Source organism: Lupinus angustifolius, unplaced genomic scaffold (genome assembly GCF_001865875.1).
Source record: "Lupinus angustifolius cultivar Tanjil unplaced genomic scaffold, LupAngTanjil_v1.0 Scaffold_416, whole genome shotgun sequence".
NCBI classification, from domain to species: domain Eukaryota; kingdom Viridiplantae; phylum Streptophyta; class Magnoliopsida; order Fabales; family Fabaceae; genus Lupinus; species Lupinus angustifolius.
The window spans coordinates 88,776-103,828 of NW_017727826.1; the positions used below are offsets into that span (position 1 = coordinate 88,776).

Consider the following 15,053-nt stretch of genomic DNA (forward strand, 5'->3'; position numbering starts at 1 on the left):
TGTGAACAAAACTCTATGGTTGTGTTATAAGAGTTATGAGGGAAGGGGAGGAGAGAGATCAAAGGACAAAGAGGAGAAAAAGGGGAGAGAAAAGAAGACAAATCTAGTTCAATCTCTCAATAATGTTAATGCAATAATATTATTTTATTCTCCTTTTAAAAATCTAATTAACAATAGTAAATTGATGCCAATGTACTATAATTTACTAAAGACATTTAAGTACTTTTAACATATTTGTCTCCTAAAAAATCCCAAGTGAGGGAACCATGAATAACCTTTCCCCTTCTTTCACCCAACATGTAAACAATTTCCAAAACCATAATTTATTTTCCCTCCCCTTGAAAACAAGACTTTCAAACATAACCAATAGGGTGACTAATTTTTTTGTAGAATATATTTTAGTAAAATACTAGTTTATTTAGCCTTGATACGTAAGAAAAAAATAGAGAATTGTGTATTCTAGGCAAACAGATAAGGTTAGCTTTCTCTTCATTTTGATTCTTCTGGTGATTATTACAACAAATGGAGGGAAAAATCATTTTACACTTTTCCCTTTTATAAACTTTTTCCCTATAAACAAAACCAGACTTATAACAAGCACTGCATGAATAAAATAAATGGATGAAATGACAAGGTCATTTCCAGTGTATAAAGTATTGAAAATTGACAACAAATCAAAACTACCAAACTATAGTCCTAAATAAAAGACTTGGTTCCTCCAAAATGCCAAGTTAAAACAAAAGGAGGAGCATTATACATCACCAATTACCCCAAAAGGGAAATGTCATACTGTTCGTTTGAGAGTTGATTTTTGGAGGGAAATTAATGGAAATGAAAGGAATCCGAACCATCTCATATGTGTATTTCATGGCTCTGAAGCCTTTCATTTCCAATCTTTCTTCTCTAAAACTCAACTCGCAAACAGACCCTAAAAGATGAAGGAAGGCTAACCATTTCTAGACCCTATAATATCCTTTTGAACCTAGTTTAAACTTTTGTACATTGTTGCCTCAAGCCTTCCATGTAATTTTTTTAATGCTTTTGGTTTCTTTAATTTTGAAACATAGATCCTAATCACTATGCACTTGGCATATTTGCATAGAGGAGAGTGAAAAAAAGTTCAACCTCTGGTATACTTCTAATGATTTTGATGAACTGATTTTTGCTGGGTTCTTCGGGTAGCAAAGGACACATCTGTGCAACTTGAGGCAACACTCTTGCCAGTGGCATGCCTGTAGTTAAACTTCCTCCCTTAAACCTGGCCGCCACGAGCTCCACTAGTGTATCTACCACCGCTTTCAGAGATATCTCTACAATGCTCCCAAATTCAGCACTGCAAAAAAAAGGAGGAAAGTTATTTGAGATATTTGTGAAACTCAATAATGAAGCAGTAACTACCATCCTTTGATGTCAACATGTTTTTTTCTTCTATTTTTGTGTGAATCAAGAGTATCCCCTCACACTATGAGTAAGGAACGAATCTCTTTTGGGGCGTGTGGCTGTCCCTGCTAACAAGTATCATCTCAAGGTTCAAACCTTGACTTTTGGCCTTATACAATACCTGGAGATCCAACGGGACCTAACATCACTGGTTCAACTCCTTGTTGGTGATGTCAACATGTTTAATCTCAAATAAGGAATATTGTCTATTCATTGAAAAATCTATACATAATTAATTGCTTTACAGAATGATGTGTCTTCATGAAATGAGGCAAGCAAAAAAATAAACGTGGACCATATTCTTAAAAAGACTTGTATGTGATTGGTTCACGAAATTTACACCGCAAATGACATCATTCTGTATAGAATTTCTATAAAACCTTCATGTACAAAGGATTTCCTTCAGTAATGATTCTCAGCATTGTCAAGTAGTGTGCAAAACTCGTCCCTCACAGCACAAGCAAGGAATTCACCAATATAATTGTCAGAGATTTATTTAGTTTCTAGAAATTGTAGCTAATCAATGCATCCAAAACATAAAAGATATACCTTATTAACACTGCCCGTGCTTCGACCATAAGTTGTTCAGATTCAGTCACACCAGAAAGAACCGGATCACCACTGCTGGAGGATGTGGAATGTGATATAACATCCTCAGGCAACATATACTTTAGCCAGGAATGTGGACTCCCCATACTCATGAATTTGTTAAGTATATGCATGGCAGTTTCATGAAGTGCTGTATGGTTGAATAAGCCACTCAACTGCTTTCTGCACATTGAAATTACCAACAACCCATTTAAAAATAGTCTTGGGTATCTCTAGATTCTATAAATGAAGCCAATACTTTTAAGTTCTAACTCAATGATCAGAACCTATGGGCTATGGTTAACTTCTCTCTCTATTCATACATGCACAAGAGGCTATGCGGGGCACGATTCTTTCTTGGTGAATTTTAGATTAATGACACAATTTTACAAAGGCTGCTCAAGGGTTGCCTGAATGTCCTAATGTTGCCGAACTTTGAATTCCATCGAGTTTATTGTGTTTAATAACTGTATATACGGTTAAACTGGAAAAAAATTGGAAGGGTTTCTGAATTCAGAAGTTAGCCAAGAAAAGATTAAAAGCCAGCCTCAACTATAAACAATTAAGATTGTGCTATATCTAATGGAATTAAAAAATAAATATATTTTTATATATATAAAACATTTTTACATCTTATATATCTAAATCACAGATTAATAACCTTCAAAGCAATAAAAGAAACATCACCCTTTGATAATTTCTTTTGTAGCTGCTTCCATATCAGAAATCAAGGTAGGCAGACCATGCTGAGAAAGAAAATCAACACTTCCTAGGAATTTCTGCTGGTCTTCCCTATTAACCGCATCTTTAGTTTCCTGCACAAGCAACGGAGAAAGGGGAAAAAGCCTTTTAGATTGTGTGTGGCGTGTCATGTGACTTTGGTTAAAAATTATTAACATTGAAGTTGAATAAGCATGGTTATTTTGCTGTTTGAATTAGGAATAAAAGTTCACGACAGGAAGAAAATAAATACACCCAATAAAGAATTTGATAGGAAAACCTTGAAATTCTGATCTAACTCAAGATTTGACCCCCATGTTGATTTGGTCTAACGGCAAATGCCTCAATTTTAACTACAGAACCTAGTTTGAAATCCCCCCTTCACTTTGACTTAACTTCATCACCCGAATACGATGGCAATATAACAAAATAAAATTCACAGAACAAAATAAAATAACAAGTAACAGCATACAATTGGGATGAAGAATCTGTAACACCATGCTAAATGCAAAGACAATTCCAAAACCTAAACTATTGGGTATAAACCTTGCAGGAGATACCCTTCTTTGTTTATCATTAGCATTACACCTTTCTAAAGAATTGTGCTCTCACCTTCATTCAAGAAAATCTTCCACTATGTTTACTAATAAGTGGGTTCTATATCCCTTATGCCACAATATTTTTCTATCATAATCACTGAACTCAAACTATCCTAGTCAGCGGGTTTTGCGAATGGTAAATAGAACATACTACCTGATACCCACAAAAGTTACCAATAAGCATATGCACTCAATATTGTTAACCTTTCTTTTCATTTCTTAGTCATTTTATGGACAGACTGACTCGTGTTACTTCCTTGGTGAGACTCTCCTTTGGAAATCCAAAAATGCTCTAAGGTCAGGCCTTTTGTTTGGATAGCAGTATTCAACAGGACTCCTACTAATGAAAAATGTTATGCTGCAGATTCATATATCTAATAAGGCATTAATTATCGGCTAATATGTGTTGGAGTATTTCTCTGGTGCAGAAAGAGCTGGACAGGTATAGTGTGTCTAGTATTAAGTTATACATAGAATAGGTTTATTGGACTGTTCGGCGAACATTGTGTGCACCCTTAAAACTTTGAGCATTTTCTATTGGTAAAGTTAGGGGTGCACTTGGGTTGGGTTAGGTTGGTATTCATATGAAAATAGACCCGAACAAAAGAAACATGGTTAAGTGCAATTTTGATCTACGAACCCAAGCTGAACCACCTGCTGTTGATTAAGTTGGGTTGAGTGGGTCTATTGAGTACAATATTTAAAAAAGGAAATCATTGTTCTTGTAATGAAATAAATAAGATTAAGATGATACCATTCTAAGATGAGAAAAAGGAATAGGATACTATTTTGATTACAAACTTATTAGAATAATGCATTTAGGGTTAGTTTGGGAGTTGGATTTTGGAGGGAAAGGAAGGGAAATGGAAGGTTTGGGAGTCATCTCACAAGTGTATTTCATGGCTCTCAAGCCTCCCCTTTCCCTTCCTTACCCTCCAAAATCCAACTCCCAAACTAGCCCTTAGTTATTTAAATAATGCATTCAGTTATAACTAGTTTAGTTTAGTTACAACTAGTTTAGTTCAGTTGTAAATCTGTTTGTAAAGTAACTGAGTTTGTCACTGCAGTTACTTTACCATTTTACCCTTTGGTATTTCCTATAAGAGTAACCCTAGTTACTTCAATTGTAATCAATCAAAATTACAAAATAAAATCTCTCATCTCTTTCTCTCTCTTATCTCTCGATCTTCTTCTCTGTTTTCTATCTTTTACATCTATCTACTACAGTTTATCATTCTGCATTTGAGTTACTGTACATTGACCTATGGGGCCCTACATCTGTTTACTCAACTAATGACTTTCGTTATTATTTCTCTATTGTAGATGCCTACACAAAACATACTTGGTTATTTCTGTTCAAACAAAAGTCTGAAACCTTACATGTCTTTCAATATTTTCTTAAGTGTGTTCAAAACCAATTCACTCAAACAATTAAAGCTGTTCAGAGTGACTATGGTGGAGAATTTAGGCCCTTTAGTGAGTTCCTAAAGTCTATTGGGATTGTGCATAGGATTTCTTGTCCTCACGCACATCACCAACAAGGCACATAGGAGAGAAAACATAGGCATATAGTTGAGACTGGTTTAACATTGTTAGCCCACTCTCATTTACCTGTGACCTTTTGGGACCATGCTTTAATCATTGCCAACTATCTCATAAACAGGCTTCCCTCAGTCACTCTCAATCACAAATCTCCCTACCAACTTTTGTTTAACCAAGTTCCTGATTACAAATTCCTTAAAGTCTTTGGGTGTGCATGTTTTCCATTGCTTAGACCTTTCAATAATCACAAGCTTAATCACAAAAGTTCAAAGTGTATCTTTTTGGGATACTCCCTCAATCATAAGGGTTAGAAATGTCTGTCAAAAGAAGGAAAAATCTACTTTTCAAAAGATGTCATTTTTAATGAACATCATTTTCCTTCTATCAAACTTGTTTCTGTCACTATACCTTCCTTTGTCCCTCCATCCTCACAGTCTACTATTGTGTTCTCTAAGCCTCAATATGTCTCACCTACTGACACGTCACCTTATCCTGCATCAAAATCAACTATGTTGCCTCCAAATAACACTGAATTACATACGCAGACCCCTTCTTATGCACCTGTTCAACTCACCTCATCCAATTCTTCTTCACAAGTTCCATCTATTACACATTTCCTTCTACTGACTATTCTCCATCTATACTGACAACTTCTTCTTCTGTGTCTGGTGAACCTCTTCATCTTCCTTCTCATCCCATGCAAACCAGATCTAAATCTGGAATTTCTAAAACTATTCATCTTGTCCAACAGGAACCAACTAGTGTCAAAACTGCCCTTACAATGATGCAATCATGGCCCTTAATACCTGGACTTTAGTGCCACTGCCACCTCTCAAGCAAGCTATTGGTTGCAAAGGGTTTTCATCAAAAACATGGAATAGACTACAATGAGACCTTTTCCCCTGTTGTGAAGCCTGTCACAAATAAAATTCTATTAACTCTTGTTGTCACTCATCATTGGCCACTTGAGCAATTGGACATCAACAATGCATTTCTTAATGACTTTCTCAATGAAGAGGTCTATATGACACAACCCACTAGCTTCCAACACAGTGATAAATCATTGGTTTGCAAATTAAACAAAGCTATCTATGACCTAATACAAGCCCCTAGGCAGTGGTTTGAAAGGTTAAAAGGGTCTCTCATCAAACTTCGTTTTCAAGTGAGTAAATGTGATAATTCACTCTTCTTTCAAAGCTGGTCCACTCATCAACTATACATTCTAGTATATGTAGATGACATCATTGTCACAGGATCATCAAACACTCTTATTCAGAAGGTTATCAAAGATCTTAGCAACACTTTTGCTCTAAAACATTTAGGAGCCCTAGACTATTTCCTAGGCATAGAGGTCAAACACAAACAAAATGGATCTCTTTTTCTATCTCAATCGAAGTACATCAAAGATCTTCTAGAAAGGGCACATTTATCTTCTGCAAAAGATTAACTAAGCATGGCACAGACTACTTTGAAGATCACACATTCTATAGATCAATTGTAGGAGCCTTACAGTATGCTACTATTACCATACCAGATATCACCTATAGTGTGAATAAAGTGTGTCAATTCTTGGAAAAACCCTTAAAATCTCATTGGACAGTTGTAAAAAAAAGTTCTTAAGTATCTTCATGGCTCCAAATCTATGGGATTAACCATCAATCCGACTGCTAGGTCCACTACCTCAAAACTGTCTTTTGTGATGCTCACTGCCAGTGTTGCCCAATGGCGGTGGCGGTTTTTAGGCTACCGCCATTAGCCATTTGGAAAAATCCGCCATATGGCTGTGTTCGCCTTTTGTCAAAAAAAGCCGCCATGGCGGTATGGCGGTGGCGGAGCCATGGCGGGAATGGCGGATATTCATGTTTCTGGGCAGTTTTTTTTTTAAAATTGGGCCCAAATGTGTTTTTTTGGGCCCAGTCCATGTTTTTAAGAACTAAAACCCTAATATTTCTATTTCTAAAATTAAAACCCCCTCTCTCTCAAAACTTCCTCACCTTCCTCATCTTCCTCCTCCACCTCCACTGCTGCCGCCGTTGCCATCACCGCTGCCGCCACCGCCGCCGTCACTACCACCACCACCATTCATAGGTTTTTCAAGTTTTTTTTTTCCTTATTTTTTTATCTAGTCTTCTCATCTCTTTATCTGTTTTTTTTTTTTTTTAATCAGAAAAATAATTTAATGGTTTTTATTAAACTTTATGTTATTGTATTTATTATTTTTTTTTTCCTATTATGTTATATTTTTTATTTATTTTTTCAAACGCCATGATGACGTCTGCCATTTGCCCGCAACGCCTTCATGGCTGAATTTTGGCAGCCGCCATCCGCCATGGGCAACACTGCTCACTGGACTTCTGACATGGATGACAGAAAATCAACTTCAGGAACTTGCCTCTACTTGGGTCCAAATCTTGTCACTTGGTGGTCCAAGAAACAAAACACAATCTCAAAATCTAGCACTGAAGCAGAATACAGGAGCCTAACTCTAGCCTCTCAAGAACTAATGTGGATTGAATCTCTTCTCAAAGAACTCAAGATATCTTTCAACACTCCTATTATTCTATGTGATAATGAGAGTACAGTGGCTATGTCTCACAATCCAGTTCTGCACAACAGAACTAAACACATAGAATTGGATTGCTATTTTGTCCGAGATAAGATTCAAAACAAAAGTCTTATAGTCAAGCATGATCCCTCAGAATTCCAAACTACTGACATTCTAACAAAACCTCTTCCCAACAATCAATTCATCACTCTAAGGAATCAACTCAGAGTTCAGAATTTCCTATAGATCAGTACCCTCAGTTTCAGGGGGTATATTAGAATAATGCATTTAGTTATTTAAATAATGCATTCAGTTATAACTAGTTTAGTTCAGTTGCAAATCTGTTTGAGTAACTGAGTTTATTACTACAGTTACTTTACCATTTTACCCTTCTGTATTTCCTATATAAGTAACCCTAGTTACTTCAATTGTAATCAATCAAAATTACAAAATAAAATCTCTCATCTCTTTCTCTCTCTTATCTCTCGATCTTCTTCTCTGTTTTCTATCTTTTACAAAACTCATAAAAAAAGCTTGATGGAAAAAAGCAACTACAAGCAAATATCCACTAGAAAAAACAGTAAGTGAAGAAATGCATAAATTGATCACTGGTCATCCACGTCAATTTTTGTTACAAGACTTAGATTGTTTAACAGTTAGATGAGAGGAAGAGATGCGTGGTGCAGCAGCTAGGATTTTTGTTCATAGTGTGAGATGTGTGTTAAGCAGCAAAGACAAGGGTCAAGAGTCAAGGTCAGGAGTGTGAGATGTAAGTCAGAGATGTTTGAATGACCTTATTTCTTTATAATGTTGCCGTATATTGTTGTGTTTGTGTCTATTAAGCGTATGAGTTGGTTTCAATCAAAGCCAACCCTAGGAACCAAACCAACCATGGTTGGGTCTAAACAATGCCTACACCAACCCAGAAAATGTGGGTTGGATGGGTTGGGCCGATTATGGATGCTTGGGTTTGAATGTCTGGTAGTACCATGTCCACCCCTAGGTAAAGTACAGAATCTTTGGTCCTAGCAGGAGAATGAGAAGGTCAGGAGCTGACGTTTAGTGTCTTAAATTGGAGCCAAATACTCAGGCTTTAAATGATTAACTCTGTTTGAGGTCCTGCTTTCGGACAGTAAAGCATGAATTCTGTAGGGACTCTCCTTGGTCGATGAGCATAGGAATACATACAAAAGCTCAAATACACAATGAATCACAAGAAACAGAACAAGGTGATGGTGCATCACATCCACATGAACTAGCTTGAAATAAGACCAAATAATTCCATAACATGGGAGTGCACCGAGATATTATATGTGACCTCATGGATCCTTGGTTAGGGTATAGTGTGTGTTATATTGAAAGCATTCTAATAAAACAACATGAAGCTTAGATAAGAGAAACTAAAAAATCATCTCACACACAAAAAATAGAAGAAAGATTTTTGTTCTTACCAATGAATCAGAACTTCCAAGGCTTCGTGCAGTATCAATATATAGATGCCTTCCTAGTATATTGACTTGAACTTTAGTATATAAGCTAATCATTGTTGTTGCCCATATTGACAATGCCAGTCTTGTAAAACCTAGAGAAAAAGAATTTGTGCAAAAAGCATGTTATTTGTAATTCCCTATTGGTTATAAAAACCAGACGAATTAACATATGCACAAAGGTACAAGTATAATAAATACAAAGTCAAGACCAGATTCATACTTAGAATTTTTAGTCTATCCCACAATGCTAGTTTCTCTGCTTGAGTTAAAGTGTTTGGCTGACCCTTTCCTCGTATTAGCCTCTCAAGAAGCTGAGAAAGATCCAACTCTTCTGCTATCCGACAACTTAAGTTGTGCATAGCATGAGGCAATGTTATTGTATCAGAAATTCTCTGAATATTCTCAAAGTGAGATTGCATCCTACCATTTTCAATTCAGAAAATAAAAAGCATACCATCAGTATTTTTTGTTTATAGAAGGGAGGTTGACAATTACAAACATATAATACATGAGTAAACCCTGAATTCAGTCCATCAAAGATTATAATGTCGTCAGATAGGTCGCTGAAAGAGTGAAAATTTTATGCAACCAATTAAGTCTTTAAGAGATTAAAAATGTTACCAATTGGCCTTTTAAAGGACTTAAGTCATTCGATTTCACATTATATATAATCTTCTTAAGACTTAATAAGTGACAAAAAATCTTTTAAGGACATATGTCACCACATGCCGACATCATAACCTTTCGAGGACTGAATTGAGGGTTTACTCAAAACACATATATACATATACAACAAAGTAAAGCACCAAGGGTGGAAATTTCACTTAACTGAGCCTTCATAAGCTCCTCACTTTCCCTCTGAAATGCGAGTTCTCTCTCCAGTGCATCGAGTCTACTCCTGTGAGCACCATAGAGCTTATACAGAAAATACCCACTTCCTAAAACACCAACACTAACGAAAATCTTCCTCCTATGCCGCCTCCACAAATCCCTAATACACAGTGATCAAATAGTTAACAAAGAAACCCTCAAAGGATACAATGTCGAAGAAGCAGCCAATTAAACACAGAAACAAAGTGTATCGCCATTTTGATCACAAAAATGAATGATTGAGAACACACCCATGTTAGAAAATGGTCAAAATTTTGCATTTTTAATGCCAAAAAATGAAATTGAATGTCGAACAATAAGAGAAACCCAGATAAAGGATTCAACAAAGTTTGAAACTTTACCTCACAAAAAGCATTTTGATGATACTATGAGAAAAAACGAAATCTCATCACTATGCCTCGGGGTTAAAGAGGGAGCAGTAATTAATGAAGAGAGTGGGTTAAAGGGTAAGAAATGCAGAATAGCACAAGTGGGTGTGTGGGCATAATACAAAGTTGAGGAAGTGTAGCTTTTGAGAAAGGGAAAAATACTCCTCTCAGAGGAAGTGACTTGGGAGAGGGTTCTAGCCTGCTAGGTACCCAAACCTGGAATCAAGGGGTGTTACGATTTTAGAGGTAGATTCAACATTAGTAGTAGAATATGATGTTACAAAAGAGAACAATTATTATTGTAATATTTTGTTTAGTTTTAGAAATATTTTTATAGAAAATGATAAAATATGACATATGTCATGATTTCACTGACAGAAAAAAATAACTTATCTTCTTATACTATGAAATATTAACATTTTAATTATAATTATTCATGTATGGTCAAAAAGATATATTTATTGGAAGAGATAATCACACATCTTAAAATGAAAATTAGTTTCTCACCAATGGATATCCCTCGCCAAATAAAAAAGTTCATGTGTGGTTATATGGCTTGGTGATATTCTTCAAAATTTTATTTTAAATTTACTTAAAAAATGATATACTCTCTTTGTGTGGGCTTCTATTGGTGTCTCATCCACTAGTGCAACAAAGATCGTACTGTAGTGACTGGTTCGACCGAAAAACCAAATTCTTTACCAGTGCGGTACACCATTGTGAATACCCAATTTTGCCCGACCCATAAAAAACCCAATATATTTTAAAAGTAATTACTTTATGAAAATAATTATTTTTTTATTTATTTATGAATTTTAGGGTTTATTTTGAATTTAAATGAGATATTTCAAATATCATAAAATGTTAAAAATATTATATTTATTTACTTTTTCGAGTTTATATTATAAAATAAAAAAATATAATTGAAAATATTTTTTATTTATTTTTATAATTAAAACCGAATTTGTACAAATAAATAAAATACATGAAAATTTAAATTCCAAATAAACAATAAAATAAATTTTTATTTTAATTTTTTTCAAAAATATAAATTTAAGATATAATTTAGAATATTCAAATATTTTTGTTATTTAATTCGAATATATAAATAATTTAATAAAAAACCAAGTTTAAAATGTATTTTAATAAAAAAGTAATAAATAAATATATATATATATATACACCAAGTTAAATCTGACTTGGTGGTGCATAATATTATAGGGTTATGGGGTTAGTAGATAGGGAGTTGTTAGCACTTTGTTAGGATTAAATTAGGTTAAAATTTACCTATAAATAAAGTTAATAGAATAGGTTAGTTTTTTGGTTCCTAAGAAATACAAAAAACTGCATAGAGAGAAAATATTTTGCCAAAAAAAAAAACAGAGAAGAACTACACTTTCAGTAAAAAAAAGAGAGGCATTCCACAAAGTTTCACTGCGCGATCCAGTGTGCGTGAGAGTAGGAGAAGCTCTGTGCAACCTTCTTCAAAGCCGTTGGATTTGCATACTGTTTTGGTTGACCTTCCTTAGGCACATGAGATCGCGACAGGCAGGCGAGTTCATCCCTCCACGCATAGACACGCACGTGCAGGAGTAGAACCCTTGTCCAGAGGACTCTGATTCGGTGTGCAACAGCGTATTGTCCACGCTGTGCACCCTCATCTTCTATCTAGTGGAATAGCGACACACAGGCGAGTCTACGCGTGTACAGTGAGCGCGCCCGTAGCAGAACCATCTCACTGGGAGCCTTTCACGTGCGGACGAGTGCATCATACTCATAGTGAGCTCGTTCATTGAATCATTCCGCACCGGAATAAAACTCATTCAGGTATATAATTTTAATATTTGTTTTATCTAAAGGTATTTATATTTCTTTTAAAATGATAAAAAATACATTTCACCAAGGATAATTTATTATTTACTTTTTATTTATTTATTATGTGTAAATACTATAAAAAATAATAATATCTTAATAAAACTAATAACTAATTAACTTTTTTTATTTTTATTTTGTTTCTATTATTTTATTTTTAAATGGAAAATATATTTTTTATCTCTATAATTAAAAATGATAAAATTTATATTTTTTTTAAAAAGAGAAAACATAATATCTAATATAAAAAAAAATGTCTTTAATAATAGATTATTTACTTTAAAAAATGAATTGATAACATTATTTACAACAAAATTTATCTTTTTTTGGGATTAATCAAAGGGTGGAGGCAGGTCGTGTTTACACTTCTTCTCCTCATATCATCCTTGAACGGTCGCGTTACGACGCTTCTTTTCATTTGATTAATACCTAAATTAATAATAAAAAAACTAAAAATTATATCGATTCTTAAATTAATAATAAAAAGCCTAAAAAATGATATTATAATTATTTTCAAACCTTTTTTAAAATGAGATGCGGTGGGGACATTAGTTTCTGCTGTTTCACCATTTTTAAGGAGTTAATTATTTTAACCATTTTAAAATTAGAACTACGTATGTCTTGATTTCCTAATATGTATAGGAATACGTAGGAGCAAGTAATATTGTTAGACTTAAAAATTTAAATAAATAAATATTTTGTTGTACACAAATTTAAATTTAAATAATTCAAGGGTATTTAAATCATACAATTGGCAAGGGTACCGTTTAATTACGGGCGGACGAGGTGCTAATACTTTCCTCGATCTGTAATCGACTCCCGAACCTGGATATCACAATCCAAAAGCCCAATGTGATTGGGCTTTAAAGACTTTTTTTACATTTTTAACCATAAAATGTAGTGGCGACTCTAAAAGGTCGCGTAACTGAAAATCGGGGGCGTGACAGCTGACGACTCTGCTGGGGAACAATTTTTTAAATAAAAAAAAAAGTCAGGCCCAGTTGAGCCAATTGTATAATTTAAATACCTTTTTTCCTTTGTCTATTATTATTAACTATAAAAACAATAGTAACGAAATAAATTTTTTTTACAAGTTTTATTTATTGTTCAATTTTAATATTATTGTATGTGCTCACCATATTTTTTGCAGCTTTGGGGTGAAAATTTATTTTTTTAATGTCGCTTCCTCACACACTCATAATATATTTGAGTTACACGCGCATATGCCTTATACCCAGGTTGTTAGAGATTAAGGTTGAGATTAGAGGGACATGTGTTTTACCGGTGTTAGACTTGTCTCCTGGTATTAGCATAATGGACCACCCAAATTGTCTTGATATCACGAGTTAGACGCTCGAGGGGCTCGACTCCTCTTGTTTCTAACCTGGGATATTAGGACTCCTTTCTTTTGAGATTGGGGGCAATTTGGTGACCTAGAAGTCTAGAGCCCATACCGAATATATTTTAATGAGACCTAGTACATTGCCATAAGGTGTTGACTTTTAATCTATCGAAAACCCTATAAGAATACCATGTATAGGACACTGGAAGCAAATTATGTCTACCCCATTATACATCTAAACATGCATAAAATGAAATTTAACTTTCCAAATAATTATGAAATTCTTCATTTTTTTGCTATTGAACTATAATTGCATACCCACAAAAGGGTTCCATACCCTAGGGTAGTATTTTTTCTTTTTCAAAAAAAAAAAAATTTAATATAACTTTTGTAAAACTTTGGGGTTACGCCCTCAAATATGATCCTCACTCCCAATGATGGGCCCCAAGCCCAAGGGTAAGTTTTGTCCACATTTTGGAAAAAAACTTAGACTAAACCTTGACAATATAATAAATACCTATTCTAACATGGTATTTAGTTTATATTGTAATGGGCTACATTATCCCACAAAGACAGGGTCAACCACCCTAAAAAGGGATTTACACTGCTTAATATCATAAATTAATTATTACATACATCATTGTATTAATCATAAATCTTTAAATATTCATTGTATTAATCATAAATTTTGGGTTGTATAAACAATTTTAATCATATTTAATAAACATGCATCTTTTCAGCTAAAGGTTTTTTCGATATAGCAAGACATGGAGGCTATTTCTAAAACTGTGGGTTCTAACAACGCTCTCTCTTCAAAAAATAAAGTGAAGTTCGAATTGCAGACTTTTGATGTAGGCCATTTGGTTGAGCTTCTAGCCAAAGTCCCTAAAGATGTTATGACTCAGTTTGCAAAAGAGTATGGTAAATTGGCAGATGTCCTTCTCATTCCTATTGATGCTTGTGCTTTAGATGCTATGGGGGTTATGGCAAGATATTGGAATACATCCCTGCGGATTTTCGAGTTTCCAAATGTAGATGCTTCTCCAACGATTGAAGAATATGACATTCTTTTGTACATCCCACTAGAAATCCGACTCAAGGTATATTTATTCATTGGCACACAAAATGTTACTGAAGGTCTCATTGAAGAATTAATAGGCGTCCGTCCAGCTGCATCTCAAATCATCAAGCAAGGGCCTTGTTATGGATTGAAGTGGAGTTTTTTTGAAAAAGCATCTTGATCAAGTGGTGGAGAAAGGAGATTGGAGTTTGTTTAAACCAGCATTTGCATTAGCCATCTATGGGAGACTCCTCTTCCCTTTTGTCTGTGATATAGTGGACCAGTGTGCGATTGATGTCCTAGTCATGTTCAAAAAGTTCGGAGTCAACCCAGTTCCTGCCGTTCTAGCAGACACCCTTCTTGCCCTCTAGAGAATCCTCGAAAAGGGTATCCCTAAAATCAGATGTTGTGCACAACTATTGTATGTATGGATGGTGACAAGGTTCAAGCATCATCGATATCCAGATTGGACCATAAATCCTCTTCGTCGATTCAGAAACACCAAGCTCCAACCTATGCAACTATCTGACTGGGAGGCATTATTCAAAGATGTCACCCCTAGAAATTTTGGGACTAAATGCACTATGTATGATAAG

General features: G+C 34.7%; 1 protein-coding gene across 2 annotated transcripts; it reads right to left on the bottom strand.

Annotated features, from left to right (window-relative positions):
- Positions 1 to 609: 609 nt before the first annotated feature.
- LOC109341253 (peroxisome biogenesis protein 3-2-like) lies at positions 610 to 10,431 on the bottom strand. Of its 2 annotated transcripts, XM_019579108.1 has the most exons (8): positions 10,157 to 10,431; positions 9,754 to 9,915; positions 9,145 to 9,344; positions 8,886 to 9,016; positions 2,716 to 2,843; positions 2,059 to 2,211; positions 1,990 to 2,028; positions 610 to 1,333 (listed from the first exon to the last, which is right to left on the bottom strand). In XM_019579108.1, the coding sequence occupies exons 1-8, from the start codon at positions 10,168 to 10,170 to the stop codon at positions 1,078 to 1,080; spliced, it is 1,083 nt and encodes a 360-aa protein (XP_019434653.1). In that variant the 5' UTR covers positions 10,171 to 10,431; the 3' UTR covers positions 610 to 1,077. The 2 variants fall into 2 exon arrangements, with proteins under 2 accessions (XP_019434653.1, XP_019434652.1); XM_019579107.1 differs by having other exon boundaries at positions 1,990 to 2,211; positions 10,157 to 10,429.
- Between the last annotated feature and the right edge of the window lie 4,622 nt (positions 10,432 to 15,053).